This window comes from Scyliorhinus canicula, chromosome 4 (assembly GCF_902713615.1).
Source record: "Scyliorhinus canicula chromosome 4, sScyCan1.1, whole genome shotgun sequence".
NCBI classification, from domain to species: domain Eukaryota; kingdom Metazoa; phylum Chordata; class Chondrichthyes; order Carcharhiniformes; family Scyliorhinidae; genus Scyliorhinus; species Scyliorhinus canicula.
The window spans coordinates 76,245,025-76,258,034 of record NC_052149.1 but is presented as its reverse complement, the minus strand read 5'-3'; the positions used below and the strand labels follow the sequence as shown (position 1 = coordinate 76,258,034).

Here is a 13,010-nt window from a genome sequence, read left to right as displayed (position 1 = left end):
GGTGCTTTGTCAAAAATATGCTGGTGGTGGAATTGTTTATAATATTACAGGAAGATATCCAGTCCAACTGAAAATCACAGAATTGTTATAGCTCACAAGGAGGAAGTGTCTGCGCCGGCTCTCCGAATGAACATTCCCCACCGTCTCCCCATAACCTTGTATAATCTTCCTTTTTGGATAATCTAATTCACTCTTGAATGCCTTGATTTAACTTATCTCCACCACTTGGGCAGCACATTCCAGATTGTGGCCACTTACTGCATGTAAAAGTTTCTCCTTTCATTTGCTTCTTTTGCCATTTACCTTAAATCTGTCCCTCTCATTCTTACTTCAGTTTTTTACTTTCAGACCCTTCCTTATTTTGATTACATCTATCAACTCTCCTTTCAACCCTCTCTTCAAGGAGAACAGTCCCATCTTCTCCAAATTATCTGCATGACTGAAGTTCCTCATCAAAGAACAAAGAAAAGTACAGCACAGGAACAGGCCCTATGGCCGGCCAAGCCTGCGCCGACCATGCTGCATGTAGAAACTAAAATCTTCTACACTTATGGGGACCATATCCCTCTATTCCCATCCTATTCATGTATTTGTCAAGATGCCCCTTAAACATCACTATCATCCCGGCTTCCACCACCTCCTCCGGTAGCGAGTTCCAGACACCCACTACCCTCTGTGTAAAAAAAAAACTTGCCTCGTACATCTCCTCTAAACCTTGCCCCTCGCACCTTAAACCTATGCCCCCTAGTAATTGACCCCTCTACCCATGGAAAAAGTCTCTGACTATCCACTCTGTCTATGCCCCTCATAATTTTGTAGACCCCAATCAGGTCACCCCGCAAGCTCCTTCATTCCATTGAGAATAAACCAAGTTTATTCAACCTCTCCTCATAGCTAATACCCTCCATATCAAGCAACATCCTGATAAATCTCTTCTGCACCCTCTCTAAAGCCTTCACATCCTTCTGGTAGTGTGATGACCAGAATTGAACACTATACTCTTAAGTGTGGCCTAACTAACGTTCTATACAGCTGCAACATGACTTGCCAATTTTAATACTCAATACCCCAGCCAATGAAGGCAAGCATGCAATATGCCTTCTTGACTACCTTCTCCACCTGTGTTGCCCCTTCCAGTGACCTGTGGACCTGTACACCAAGATCTCTCTGACTGTCAATATTCGAGGGTTCTACCATTCACTGTATATTCCCTACCTGTATTAGACCTTCCAAAAGCATTACCTCACATTTGTCTGGATTAAACTCCATCTGCCGTCTTGCCGCCCAAGTTTCCAAACGATCTAAATCCTGCTGTATCCTCTGACAGTCCTCATCGCTGTCTGCAATTCCACCAACCTTTGTGTCATCCGCAAACTTACTAATCAGTCCAGTTACATTTTCCTCCAAATCATTTATATATACTACGAATAGCAAAGGTCCCAGCACTGATCCCTGCGGTACAGCCCTCCAATCAGAAAAGCACCCTTCCATTGCTACTCTCTGCCTTCTGTGACCTAGCCAGTTCTGTATCCATCTTTCTAGCTCACCTCTGATCACGTGTGACTTCACCTTTTGTACCAGTCTGCCATAAGGGACCTTGTCATAAGCCTTACTGAAGTCCATACAGACAACATCTACTGCCCTACCTGCATCAATCATCTTTGTGATCTCCTCGAAAAACTCTATCAAGTTAGTGAGACACAATGTCCCTTCACAAAACTCTCGCCAATACGATCACTTGCTTCGAAATGGGAGTAGATCCTGTCTCTAGGAATTCTCTCCAGTAATTTCCCTACCACTGACGTAAGGCTCACCGGCCTACAGTTCCCTGGATTATCCTTACTACCTTCTTAAACAAAGGAACAACATTGGCTATTCTCCAGTCCGCCAGGACATCACCTGAAGACAGAACATCGAACATTACAGCGCAGTACAGGCCCTTCGGGCCTCGATGCTGCACCAACCTGTGAAACCACTCTAAAGCTCATCTACACTAATCCCTTATCATCCATATGAGGATCCAAAGTGAGGATCCAAATATTTCTGTCAAGGCCTCAGCAATTTCCTCTCTTGCCTCCTTCAGTATTCTGGGGTAGATCCCATCAGGCCCTGGGGACTTATCCACCTTAATATTTTTCAAGACGCCCAATACCTCGTCTTTTTGGATCTCAATGTGACGCAGGCTATCTACACACCCTTCTCCAGACTCAACATCCACCAATTCCTTCTCTTTGGTGAATACTGATGCAAAGTATTCATTTAGTACCTCACCCATTTCCTCTGGCTCTACATATAGATTCCCTCTCTGTCCTTCAGTGGGCCAACCCTTTCCCTGGCTACTCTCATGCTTTTTATGTACGTTTAAAAATCCTTGGGATTTTCCTTAACCCTATTTGCCAATGACTTTTCGTGACCCCTTTTAGCCCTCCTGACTCCTTGCTTAAGTTCCTTCCTACTTTCCTTATATTCCACACAGGCTTCGTCTGTTCCCAGCCTTCTAGCCCTGACAAATGCCTCCTTTTTCTTTTTGATGAACCTACAATATCTCTCGTTATCCAAGGATCGCAAAATTTGCCATATTTATCCTTCTTCCTCACAGGAACATGCCAGTCCTGAATTCCTTTCAACTGACATTTGAAAGCTTCCCACATGTCAGATGTTGATTTACCCTCAAACATCCGCCCCAATCTAGGTTCTTCATTTCCCTAATATTGTTTTAATTAGCCTTCTCCCAATTTAGCACATTCACCCTAGGACAACTCTTATCCTCATCCACCAGCTCTTTAAAACTTACTGAATTGTGGTCACTGTTCCCGAAATGCTCCCCTACTGAAACTTCTACCACCTGGCCGGGCTCATTCCCCAATACCAGGTCCAGGCCAGCCCCTTTCCTAGTTGGACTATCTACATATTGTATTAAGAAGCCCTCCTGGATGCTCCTTGCAAACTCTGCCCCATCCAAGCCTCTAGCACTAAGTGAGCCCCAGTCAATATTGGGGAAGTTAAAGTCTTCCATCACAACAAGCCTGTTGCTTTTACTCCTTTCCAAAATCTGTCTACCTATCTGCTCCTTTATCTCCCGCTGGCTGTTGGGAGGCCTGTAGTAAACACCCAACATTGTGACTGCACCCTCCTTATTTCTGATCTCTACCCATATAGCCTCGCTGCCCTCTGAGGTGTCCTCCCCCAGTACAGCTGTGATATTCTCCCTAACCAGTAGCGCAACTCCTCCACCCCTTTTACATCCCCCTTTATCCTGCCTGAAACATCTAAATCCTGGAATGTTTAGCTACCAATCCTGTCCTTCCCTCAACCAGGTCTCTGTAATGGCAACAACATCATAGTTCCAAGTACTAATCCAAGCTCTAAGTTCATCTGCCTTGCCTGTTATGCTTCTTGCATTAAAACATATGCACTTCAGGCCACCAGTCCCGCTGTTTTCATCAACATCTTCCTGTCTGCTCTTCCTCAGAGCCATACTGGCCCTATTTCCTAGTTCTCCCTCAATTTTCATCCCTGAAACAATTCTCATGAATCGTTTTCTGTCCCCCTCTAATGTTTTCAAATCTTTCCTAAAGTGTAGTACCCAGAATTGGACACAATAATCCAGTGGAGGCCAAACCAGTATTTTATACAAATTTAACATAACTTACTTTCTCTTGCACTCTGCGTCCCTCTTAATAAGCCCAGATTCTGAATGCTTTATTAACTGCTCTTTCAATCTGTCCTTCCATCTTCAATGACTTATGCACATCTCGGTCCCTTTGCTCCTGCACCCCCTTTAGAAGTGTATGTTTTGTTTTATATTGTCTGTGTTCTTCCTACCAAAATGAATCACTTCACACTTCCCTGCATTAAATTTCATCTGCCATTTGTCTGTCCGTTCATTATACTTCCAATTTTTGTACCATTCACAAATTTTGAAATTGTGCCATATACATCAAGAACTAAGTTGTTAATATATATCAGGAAGATCATGGATCCCTTGGGGAATTCCACTACAAACCTTCATCCAGTCTGAAAAATTCCATTAACCACAACACCGTTTCTGCTACCTCAGCCAATTTAATATTTATGTTGCTACTATCCCTTTTATCCCAAGAGATCTTTATTAGAACAGGGGATTTGGGAGATACTGACACCCCTTTTTCCAAACATACACTACTACATTGGACTTCAAAATTAGAAATAACATGATTTTACTATCAAACACAACATAATTGCTTTAGTTACCTTATGGCATAAACACATGCAAACCTTGCCCATTTCCTTTGAAGAGTGTGATTGTGCAAGTGCTGGATAAACTCAAAATGCTCCCTCCATCTGTTCACTTTGCCCTGCAGAGGTAATTTCAATAACTTGTTAATAACCACTCATAATTCCACTTATGCAAATACTGCCTTGCTAACACATTCAATGCATCAATGTAAGCTAGCATGAATGAAGCATAACATGGACACTAAGTAACTTTACTTAGTTTAGCAGTCACCTTTCAAATTAATGCAGGTTGTCTTTTCAATTATTTTGTTCCTTTTAATTCCACAGGCAAACAAAATAATTCATAAAACAAAATCTCTAACTTGCATTTAAGTACCAAGTTCAGTAAAGTTACTTAGTGTCCATATTGTGCTTCATTCATGCTAGCTTACATTGATGCATTGAATGTGTTAGCAAGGCAGTATTTGCATAAGTGGAATTATGAGTGGTTATTTTTTTTTTAAATTTAGATTATCCAATTATTTTTTCTATTAAGGGGCAATTTAGCGTGGCCAATCCACCTACTCTGCACATTTTTGGGTTGTGGGGGCGAAACCCACGCAGACACGGGGAGAATGTGCAAACTCCACACGGACAGTGACCCAGAGCCGGGATCGAACCTGGGACCTCAGCGCCATGAGGCGGTTGTGCTAACCACTACGCCACCGTGCTGCCCTATGAGTGGTTATTAACAAGTTATTGAAATTATCTCTGCAGGGCAAAGTGAACAGATGGGGGAGCACTTGCACAATCACACTCTTCAAAGGAAATGGGCATGGTTTGCATGTGTTTATGCCATAAGGTAACTAAAGCAATTATGTGTGTCAAAAAAACACAAGATTAGGAAAAAGCGTCTTCAGGAAGTGGTGGAGTGTCACAAAATAAAGGTATGTGGCCATTATCATTCAGTGCTGGTATGATTCCCATTTCAGCGAGGTTGCTGTATGGAGGGACCACACAAAGAACTAGCACACCCTCAAGTGATTGGAGGGAGAGTTCAGGCCGATGGAATGAAACTCAAGAAAATACTTGTTGTCCAACCATCTTGTGCTTCTTTCGTAGGATGTGATTTCAGTCTGAGAGTAGGCCAGTGCAGTCGAGTCTGTGGCCAAGAGATCATGGGTATGTTTCAAAATTGTAAAATGTACTAAACTAGTATAAACCAAGAAATTATGTCCACTCAAGAAAAAAACACTCCCAAGGAAGTATTCTTTCTGATTATTATTGCTGATGTTTCTAAAAGTATTTCTTCACCCCAATTAAATATCTGTACTAAAGATACACTTAATGCTATTCATTCATTTTGCTCTAACTGGCTTAGAGTACTGATTGTATTCCATTTTTTCTCTTAATGCTATACATTCATTAGTTGCATCATAACCATGAAGATAAACTGCTTTTTGATAAATAATGAGACTGGCATACTGTCTCTGCATGGGTAGCATTATGAGCAGTTATTAATATGTTATTGAGCCTTTTTGATGGCTGTCCCAAACTTTAGTGAATCTCTCAGCATGTATTCCTGGACCTTGGAATATGCCAGTCTGAAACACTTGGTCATGGACAACTTTTTGCACTAGAAGACTACCAATTTTCGGGCAGGCCAAAGAGCAACTTTCACAGAGTTGATGGTTATACAGCAGCTATTGATGCTTATCTCAGTGTCCATGCCTGGGGACAGCCCCTCATACCTTCTTTGCAAAGGCACATTTCAGAAGGAGGTGGACTATGGTTTCTTCTCCACCTCAGTTGCCTGAAAAACAGCGTGTGTTGTATTATGTGTAATTCTAGATCTCTAATACACAGGCCAGGATTTTCTGACTCTTCCCTCCGGCAGGATCTTCCAGTCCGGAAAAAAATTCCAGACACTGTGTCACAGTGTGGCATTTGGAATAATCTCTGTTTTTATCTCCATACTTTGAATTTCCCATCTCAGTCATGCTGTGTCTCAAAAAGCTGTTAAGTAGAGCGCAATGTACACTTGATTAGATGACTTCAAGATGCTATTGGCAAGTGAAGGGAGATGACCCATTACTTTCAGTGGTGCATGGCACAAAAAGCGAAACAGAATGGAAATTATGCAAGGAATTTTATGGGCCCAAAGCAATTGCGGCAAGCCATTCAGATGTCCATTTCCTCGACGAGACCATAAAATCCCACCAGTGTAAAATTCCGCCCTATGTATTTTTGAAAAGAAGAAAACAACCTGAACTCTCACAAGAAATAATGCCGTAAAACAACTATTTTGTCATTATTTGATCCTATTCCACACTTGGTGTCAAGTATCTATAAATTTACAATCCACAAGTTGAGAATAAGTTTTGAATGCTTGGTTATTTTATTTGTTGTATTAGTTTATTTTGAAAAATCACTGCTGGGAAATTGGCATTTTCACTGCCTCAGAGATATTTTATGTAAAATTGCACAACTTGGACAGAAGATTCATTATGTGTAGAAATTTTGAAAATTTTTCAATGTCCCAAATTACTAATCCTACTAATGAATAACATTTCCAAGTTTCTCTTTCGCATCTCAATATATCCAAATGTAAACTGGCAGTTTGTTGTCTTTCTGTGTGACTGAAAGAATATTAATAGATAACAGGTTCTTAGTTCTCTTCTTTCCCTCTAGAATTGGCAACATGTTTGGTCAAAGGGATGTTTTTTCCTCGAGGAAGATGGTGGAATTGTCAATCATCGGTATAGACTGGAATTGCATCAGACAACAAATGTTTTTCTCACCATCAGACCATTAAACCTCAGCCAAACTGAAGGTATAGTCTGCAACTATTCTGCAACACCTAACAACTGTGGTTAGACATCTTTAATAGTGAAAACAATCCAAGCTAGCTAGGAGTTTGTCCTACGCCACATTGAGAAAGGGGGCAGTTTGTTCCATGAAGAGACAATCATAGAGCAATATTCGCTCTCTGATCAAAGATATCCCAATTAACATACTGCACATACTGCAAATCTGAAATGAAAACTGAAAATGCTGGAAATTCTGAGACAGCATATGTGGAAAGAAGTTTCAGGTCAATAACCTTTCACCATTGACATAAAACATTAATTCTGTTTATCTCTCTAGAAATGCTGCCCGACTAGCTTAACATTTCAAAGATATCCCAAGTACGATCAAGACTTTAATAAGATGGAAGACTTAGAGAACCTAAAATGACTCAAAACAAATAAATCATAATGGATAGATGGAGCCAGATTTTTTTGCAGCGTTGGCCCCAGAGGCCTTCTAAAAATGGTGGGTGAGACCTGATTCTGGAATTGCGGCCCATATTCCCGACATCAGGAATTCTCACTGGCAGGGAATAAGGGTGCCTGCACCTTGCATTCCTGACCCAGCCAGTTCCATTCCAGAGGTAGTCATCTCATACCCACTGCAGCACCCACCCCTCACCCCTCTCCCCTCACAGAAACAATATTCACAGAGTATGGCCTGCTCCACAGATGAGTTGTGAACCATAGTCTGAATTTGAAAGGCTTTAAAAAGGTACGTTTACAAAATATTTTCCATGCCCCTTCCATGCCTCTCGTACCACCTCCATGGCAATCTGATTTTGTTGACACAGTTCCCAGATAGCCTGATTTTGAATGCTTGGCTAATCTCTGAGATTCACTAATGCATTTGGTCAGTGGGAGTCTCTGTTTAGACAGGCAGAAGGGAAATGCTTGCTTTGGTTAATTGACATCTCTATGGGGTTTTAATAAGTTATTCCTTTTCATGTGCTTTTTTCAATGTCTGTATATTTGGAAAAGATTAAGAGTGTGAAGTGAGGTTGTTGATATATTATTGCCCTGTCAGATTGACACATTTATATGGTTGTAAGAGCAGCATTGATTTTTAAAGGAGATTTTTGATTGGGTTTTTTTTGGTGAGCATTTCAAAAATCAATACTGTTATTACACGGTTCATTGATTCTGTACTTAGTGCATACTGGGTGAGCGGGCATGGAAGGAGTTGGTAGAGCCTAACAACCTTGAATACAACTGTGACAAAATCACGGAGAACTGAGATGGGCCTTCTAAACAGTCCGTCTCAGCACACTGACTCTATCCACAGCCCACCTCCTTCTGTGGTCAACAGGCCAGATTCCATCCCTCCCCTCCTCCCTGGAAGGAAAATAGTGTGTTCAGGGGCCTTTTACATGGAGACAGACAGTTGAGAAATTTCCCAGGAAATCCTATTGCACCCACACCTGTCTGCGGTCTTTGTGATGCTTTATTTCAGTTAAACAGTTGGAGTATCCTGATCTGTACCAGTTCAAAGTCAGCTGTTAGGTACAGGCCAAGGCCAAAATCTGACTCGTGGTCTTTAACTGAGAATTTAACTATGGAAATAGAACTAGGAGGAACTGGTTCAAATTAGTAAAAGGTAATTTTAGAACCGATTCAGGAAATTCTTCTTTACCTGAAGTGTGATCAACATGTAGTATGAATTTGTGAGTACAGTAGTGGAGGCAAAATCTCTGAAATCACTGAAGGCTTAACTGAATGCTACAATGAGGGGAGGTCGGGATTTCTCTGGATGGATGAATGGACTGAATGACATTCCCAACTATGTCTATCCAGAGATAGACACACCATCCAGAGATCAAAAGGCTGACTTTGTGATTATGTTAGCCTTGCAATGTCGGTTACTACCCTACTTGGTGGACAGGATGTAAACTTAGAGGAGAACCAATGCATCCATCTTTTTACTTTTTCCACCTGCTTATCGCACTGCCTTCTGTTTGTGCCTCTTGCTCCTCCCTTTTAAAGAACATAATGTAGGAATGGGATGAGTCAGTTCAGCCCATGTAGCTCACCTACGTGTTATATCGGCGTTCAGACTTTAGACAGGCCATCTTAATAATGACTATATTCTTTTATCTCTTTTATCTTATTTCTTTATCTCAGGAATGAAAAATATCAGGCTGATTTATGCCTCTGATTACTATCCAACGACTTCTAAAGGAAAGTGTACCTCGGTGTAAGGATAGAAATATTTTCACTATGTGCTGGGTGAAACAGAATTATAAATATATTCGTAAACAAGTTTATGATTTTTCTGTACCTGGTAGACCTAGCAGATCTTCTTTCTCCCTGATAACCAGACCACATAGCCAAATGGTTGCCAACCTCCCCTCATGTCCTTGGCTCAGAATTGAAGAATGGCCATTTAAGTGAGGCAGGGCAAGAGAGCCGATGTCTTGCAGAATGTCAGCCCCTGAAAAAGGAAACAGAATTATGAACCAGTGACTATTTTAAAAAATTTTGTAACCACAGCTTCAGTGCCTTCACAATGTTACACTGACTATATATTTTATCTTTTTTTGCATTTTACTGTTCTCGATGGAAAATGCATGAAATTAATGTATATGTATTATTTAAAAGCATAAAGCAGTGCAGAGCAATACATTTTGTTACCTTTAAAAATGTAGAGTTTTTAATACATATTTTACTAATCCTAAGGAAGTTCCCTTCTGTTTGACAGGTGCAGCCTCACAAATCTTTGTAATGGCAGAACATCAATCACTCAGTTCAATCATTCACAATATGAGAAATGTGCATTCTGTAGTTTCATCACTTTTTTATGAATTTAGCCTGATATGGCTGCGGAATTTCAGACAGACTATTTATGATGTGAAATGGAAGCAGACTAATTTTGTCTCATAACTCCCCCGTAAAGTATGTTTAAATGATTCCCCAACCATTTTGAACACCTTATTCATTTTTAAATGTTTTATTCAACATGCTGTAATCCTGGGTTATTTGAATTCTAAACAACTCTCCCCAATGCCTTTACCGGTTTAACAGTTATAATGTAACACAGAATCACACCAGAAGGGAAAAATATACTTTTTTCTACAATATGCATTTTTGTTCCACACGTAACATCTTTTTAGTCATAGTAACTTTACATTATGTTCCACATGCTCAGAAAAATTATCGCCCTGGATGAATGTGGATACTGCATTATATGTTTTGAGGAACGCTGGTGGTTCTGAAGCTCTGGAGGTCGTATGCGCCACAGAATTACGGGAAAAGGAGGTCAGAATTGCTAACGCGGATACAGACTCTAAATGTGGTTTTGTTGACCAGCTCATGTGTCGACTAATGCATTGACATATAGAGGGATCAAGGGTCAATACCTAATGTGCATCAACTCCAAATTTGTTTTTCAGCACAAGTGAGATTAAAATCATCAAGGAAACTGCTCTTCAGCTTCCTCGTCTTTGCACTAATTTTCTCTTGTTGAGTCTTAGTTTCTCAGACATCACCTGATACTGGCTGTGGCTATTCATGAGCCGTTTGATGATGGCTGAGATTGATGTTGTGGGTCACTGTCCGTGTGGAGTTTGCACATTCTCCCCGTATCTGCATTGGTCTCGCCTCCATAAACCAAAGTTGCGCAGGGTAGGTGGATTGACCATGCTGAATTGCCCCTTAATTGGAAAAAAAAAGAATTCAGCACTTTAAATTTGTTTAAAAAAAAAAGAAGAGATTGATGTTGCAAAAGCCAAGTTCAGTTTTGTCCTCCCTTGAGATCTGAGACACATCTTCAGTGGGGCTTGCTGGATATCAGCCAGAAGGGTGATTTTGCCTTTGTAACCCGGGAATTTAAATTTTAGCACCACTTCTGTAATATTGGTACAATCGACAGTTTGAACCAGGGACCTTCCTGATGTGCACTTATTAGATTAACCAGCTGAGACATGAGGAGGACACGACACTTTAATTTAATCTGTGACCATTAGCTATTTTACTATAATATAAACAAAATATTTTTTACTGTTAAACATCTCTTTTGGGGTAATGGTCAACATTGGGGTAATGATTAACATTGGACCCAAGTGACTTTATCTATAAGTGAGAAGAGGAGAGTTAGATGTGCTGCTTTTGTTAAATAAAAAAATAGCTTATATTTTAGAAATATTTCTCTGCACACTATTCCAAAACCAACACAAATGACAAAACTAGCAAAATTGTTAATTAAATTTGAAATTAGAAGGGACAAAGATTTTGGAGGAACATACAACAATGAACACCCAATATCTATCAGTGTTTAGAAAATTTCAAACAACCTGATTCAAAGATCTGTAAATTTGCAAAATATATGGAGACAAAGCAGCTTTGCACTGGTTATTGAAATAAAATAGAAAATACTTGAATTGCACAGTCAGTCAGTCATCATTTGGGTGAGTGCGCTGATTAAACATATTTCCAAATAATGTAATCTACTATTCTCATTCTGATACTGATCAGTCAGCTGTGGATTTCCAATACTTTTAAATTGTCTATTATTGTATGGGATGGTATTTGTATTGTTGCCCTAAAAAGTGATACAATTCATTTCAAGATCCCTTCAATTTTCTATAGTATAACATTTATATGATAATTCTTAAGAAAAAATGCCACAAAAAGTTTTATAGCTATCTTTAAGACAACCCCCCCCCCCCCGAAGTAGATGGTATTTTCCATTACATTATATTCATGATCTTGTAAACCTGATTTAGTAATTTATCTTCGCTGTGCTTCTTTACATACACTGCTAAATACTGCTTCAGCCAACCTAAAATATTGAAGCATTCTCTGACTGTACACCATGCTATTTTAAGACTTTATTGGAACAGGAACAAATGAAGATAAAGAGGTCACATTTTTTAAAATATAAACTTGCGCATCGCGGGTCATCTGAAGTGCAAGCTACTGAATGCTATTGCATTAAGCAAGTAAGATGGCGGAGGGAGTGGTTGGCTTTGAAAGCAGTTAAATGCTTCTCATTTAAATGAAATAGTACAAGATGATGAAAGGCATGCCAGAGACATCAGTGACTTCCAAAACCTGATTTCCTGCTACTGTTAGGCAACCAACCATATTTGACACTGATAACAACAAGGTTTGAAAGAATTAAGGGATTAACTCCATGTCAACAGGAATCCAGTTGTAGCGAGGTGCCATCTGCTACAAGGAGGCCTGTTGTGTACTATGTGATTGGAAAGGTCAAGATAACCTATCACCTCAATTTTCCTGTCTCTGACTTCTAGAGGAGTAGCATAAGGATCAACTGCAGCATCAGACTTTTACTTCCCACATGTATCAAATGAGTGACCAATACATTGGAAAACTTGGCCAGCATTTCTTTTGAGTAACAAGAGCAGCATTGCACAGCTGACCATTGTCCTCTATCAGCTGTATTTCCCAAAGCAGAGGCATCATTGGCAACTATGTGGCCATTCAATCAGTAGGTTCCTGCTCCAACTCTGCTGCCAGCACTTCTCAGCTTTGTACTCTTACTCGTCCAATACGACAGGTTGGATATCCAAAATCCAGAACCATTGAACCTAAGACCATGTCAGATTTCAGATTCTCCTGGATTTTGAGCAATACAATCAGGTAGCCTATCCTAGGCCGAATTCAACGAACAGAGATACATAAAGTATGAAAAAGAATAAATAATGACGTATACCTCTTTCTGTTTCTTTACATTGTAAAAAGGTGAAGGTATCCCCTCTCTATATTTGCCTCATTTGGCTTTCACACTGATGAACCATGTTACAGTTGATTTTATAACTGGACAGGAAGATCCAGACTATTTTTGAATAAAAGGTGGAGGAACAGAGTCACTGGGCTGCTAATTGGTTTTCCCAACAAGAAAAAAATATTTCTTAAACATGACAGGTTGTATTATTATACAATACTCTTTTACTCTCCCCTTAGCTTTCAACAAATACACACATGTTTAAAGATTAACATAGA

At 40.1% G+C, this 13,010-nt stretch overlaps 1 protein-coding gene across 6 annotated transcripts in view; it reads left to right on the top strand.

Moving 5' to 3' along the window:
* efcab7 (EF-hand calcium binding domain 7) overlaps positions 1-13,010 on the top strand; it is a 150,731-nt gene that overhangs the window by 62,804 nt on the left and 74,917 nt on the right. For all 6 annotated transcript variants that reach the window (XM_038794488.1, XM_038794490.1, XM_038794487.1 and 3 more), the window contains 2 exons: positions 6,889-7,030; positions 10,192-10,301. In XM_038794488.1, coding sequence (XP_038650416.1) covers positions 6,889-7,030; positions 10,192-10,301 — 252 coding nt within the window. The remainder of the gene's footprint in view (positions 1-6,888; positions 7,031-10,191; positions 10,302-13,010) is intronic.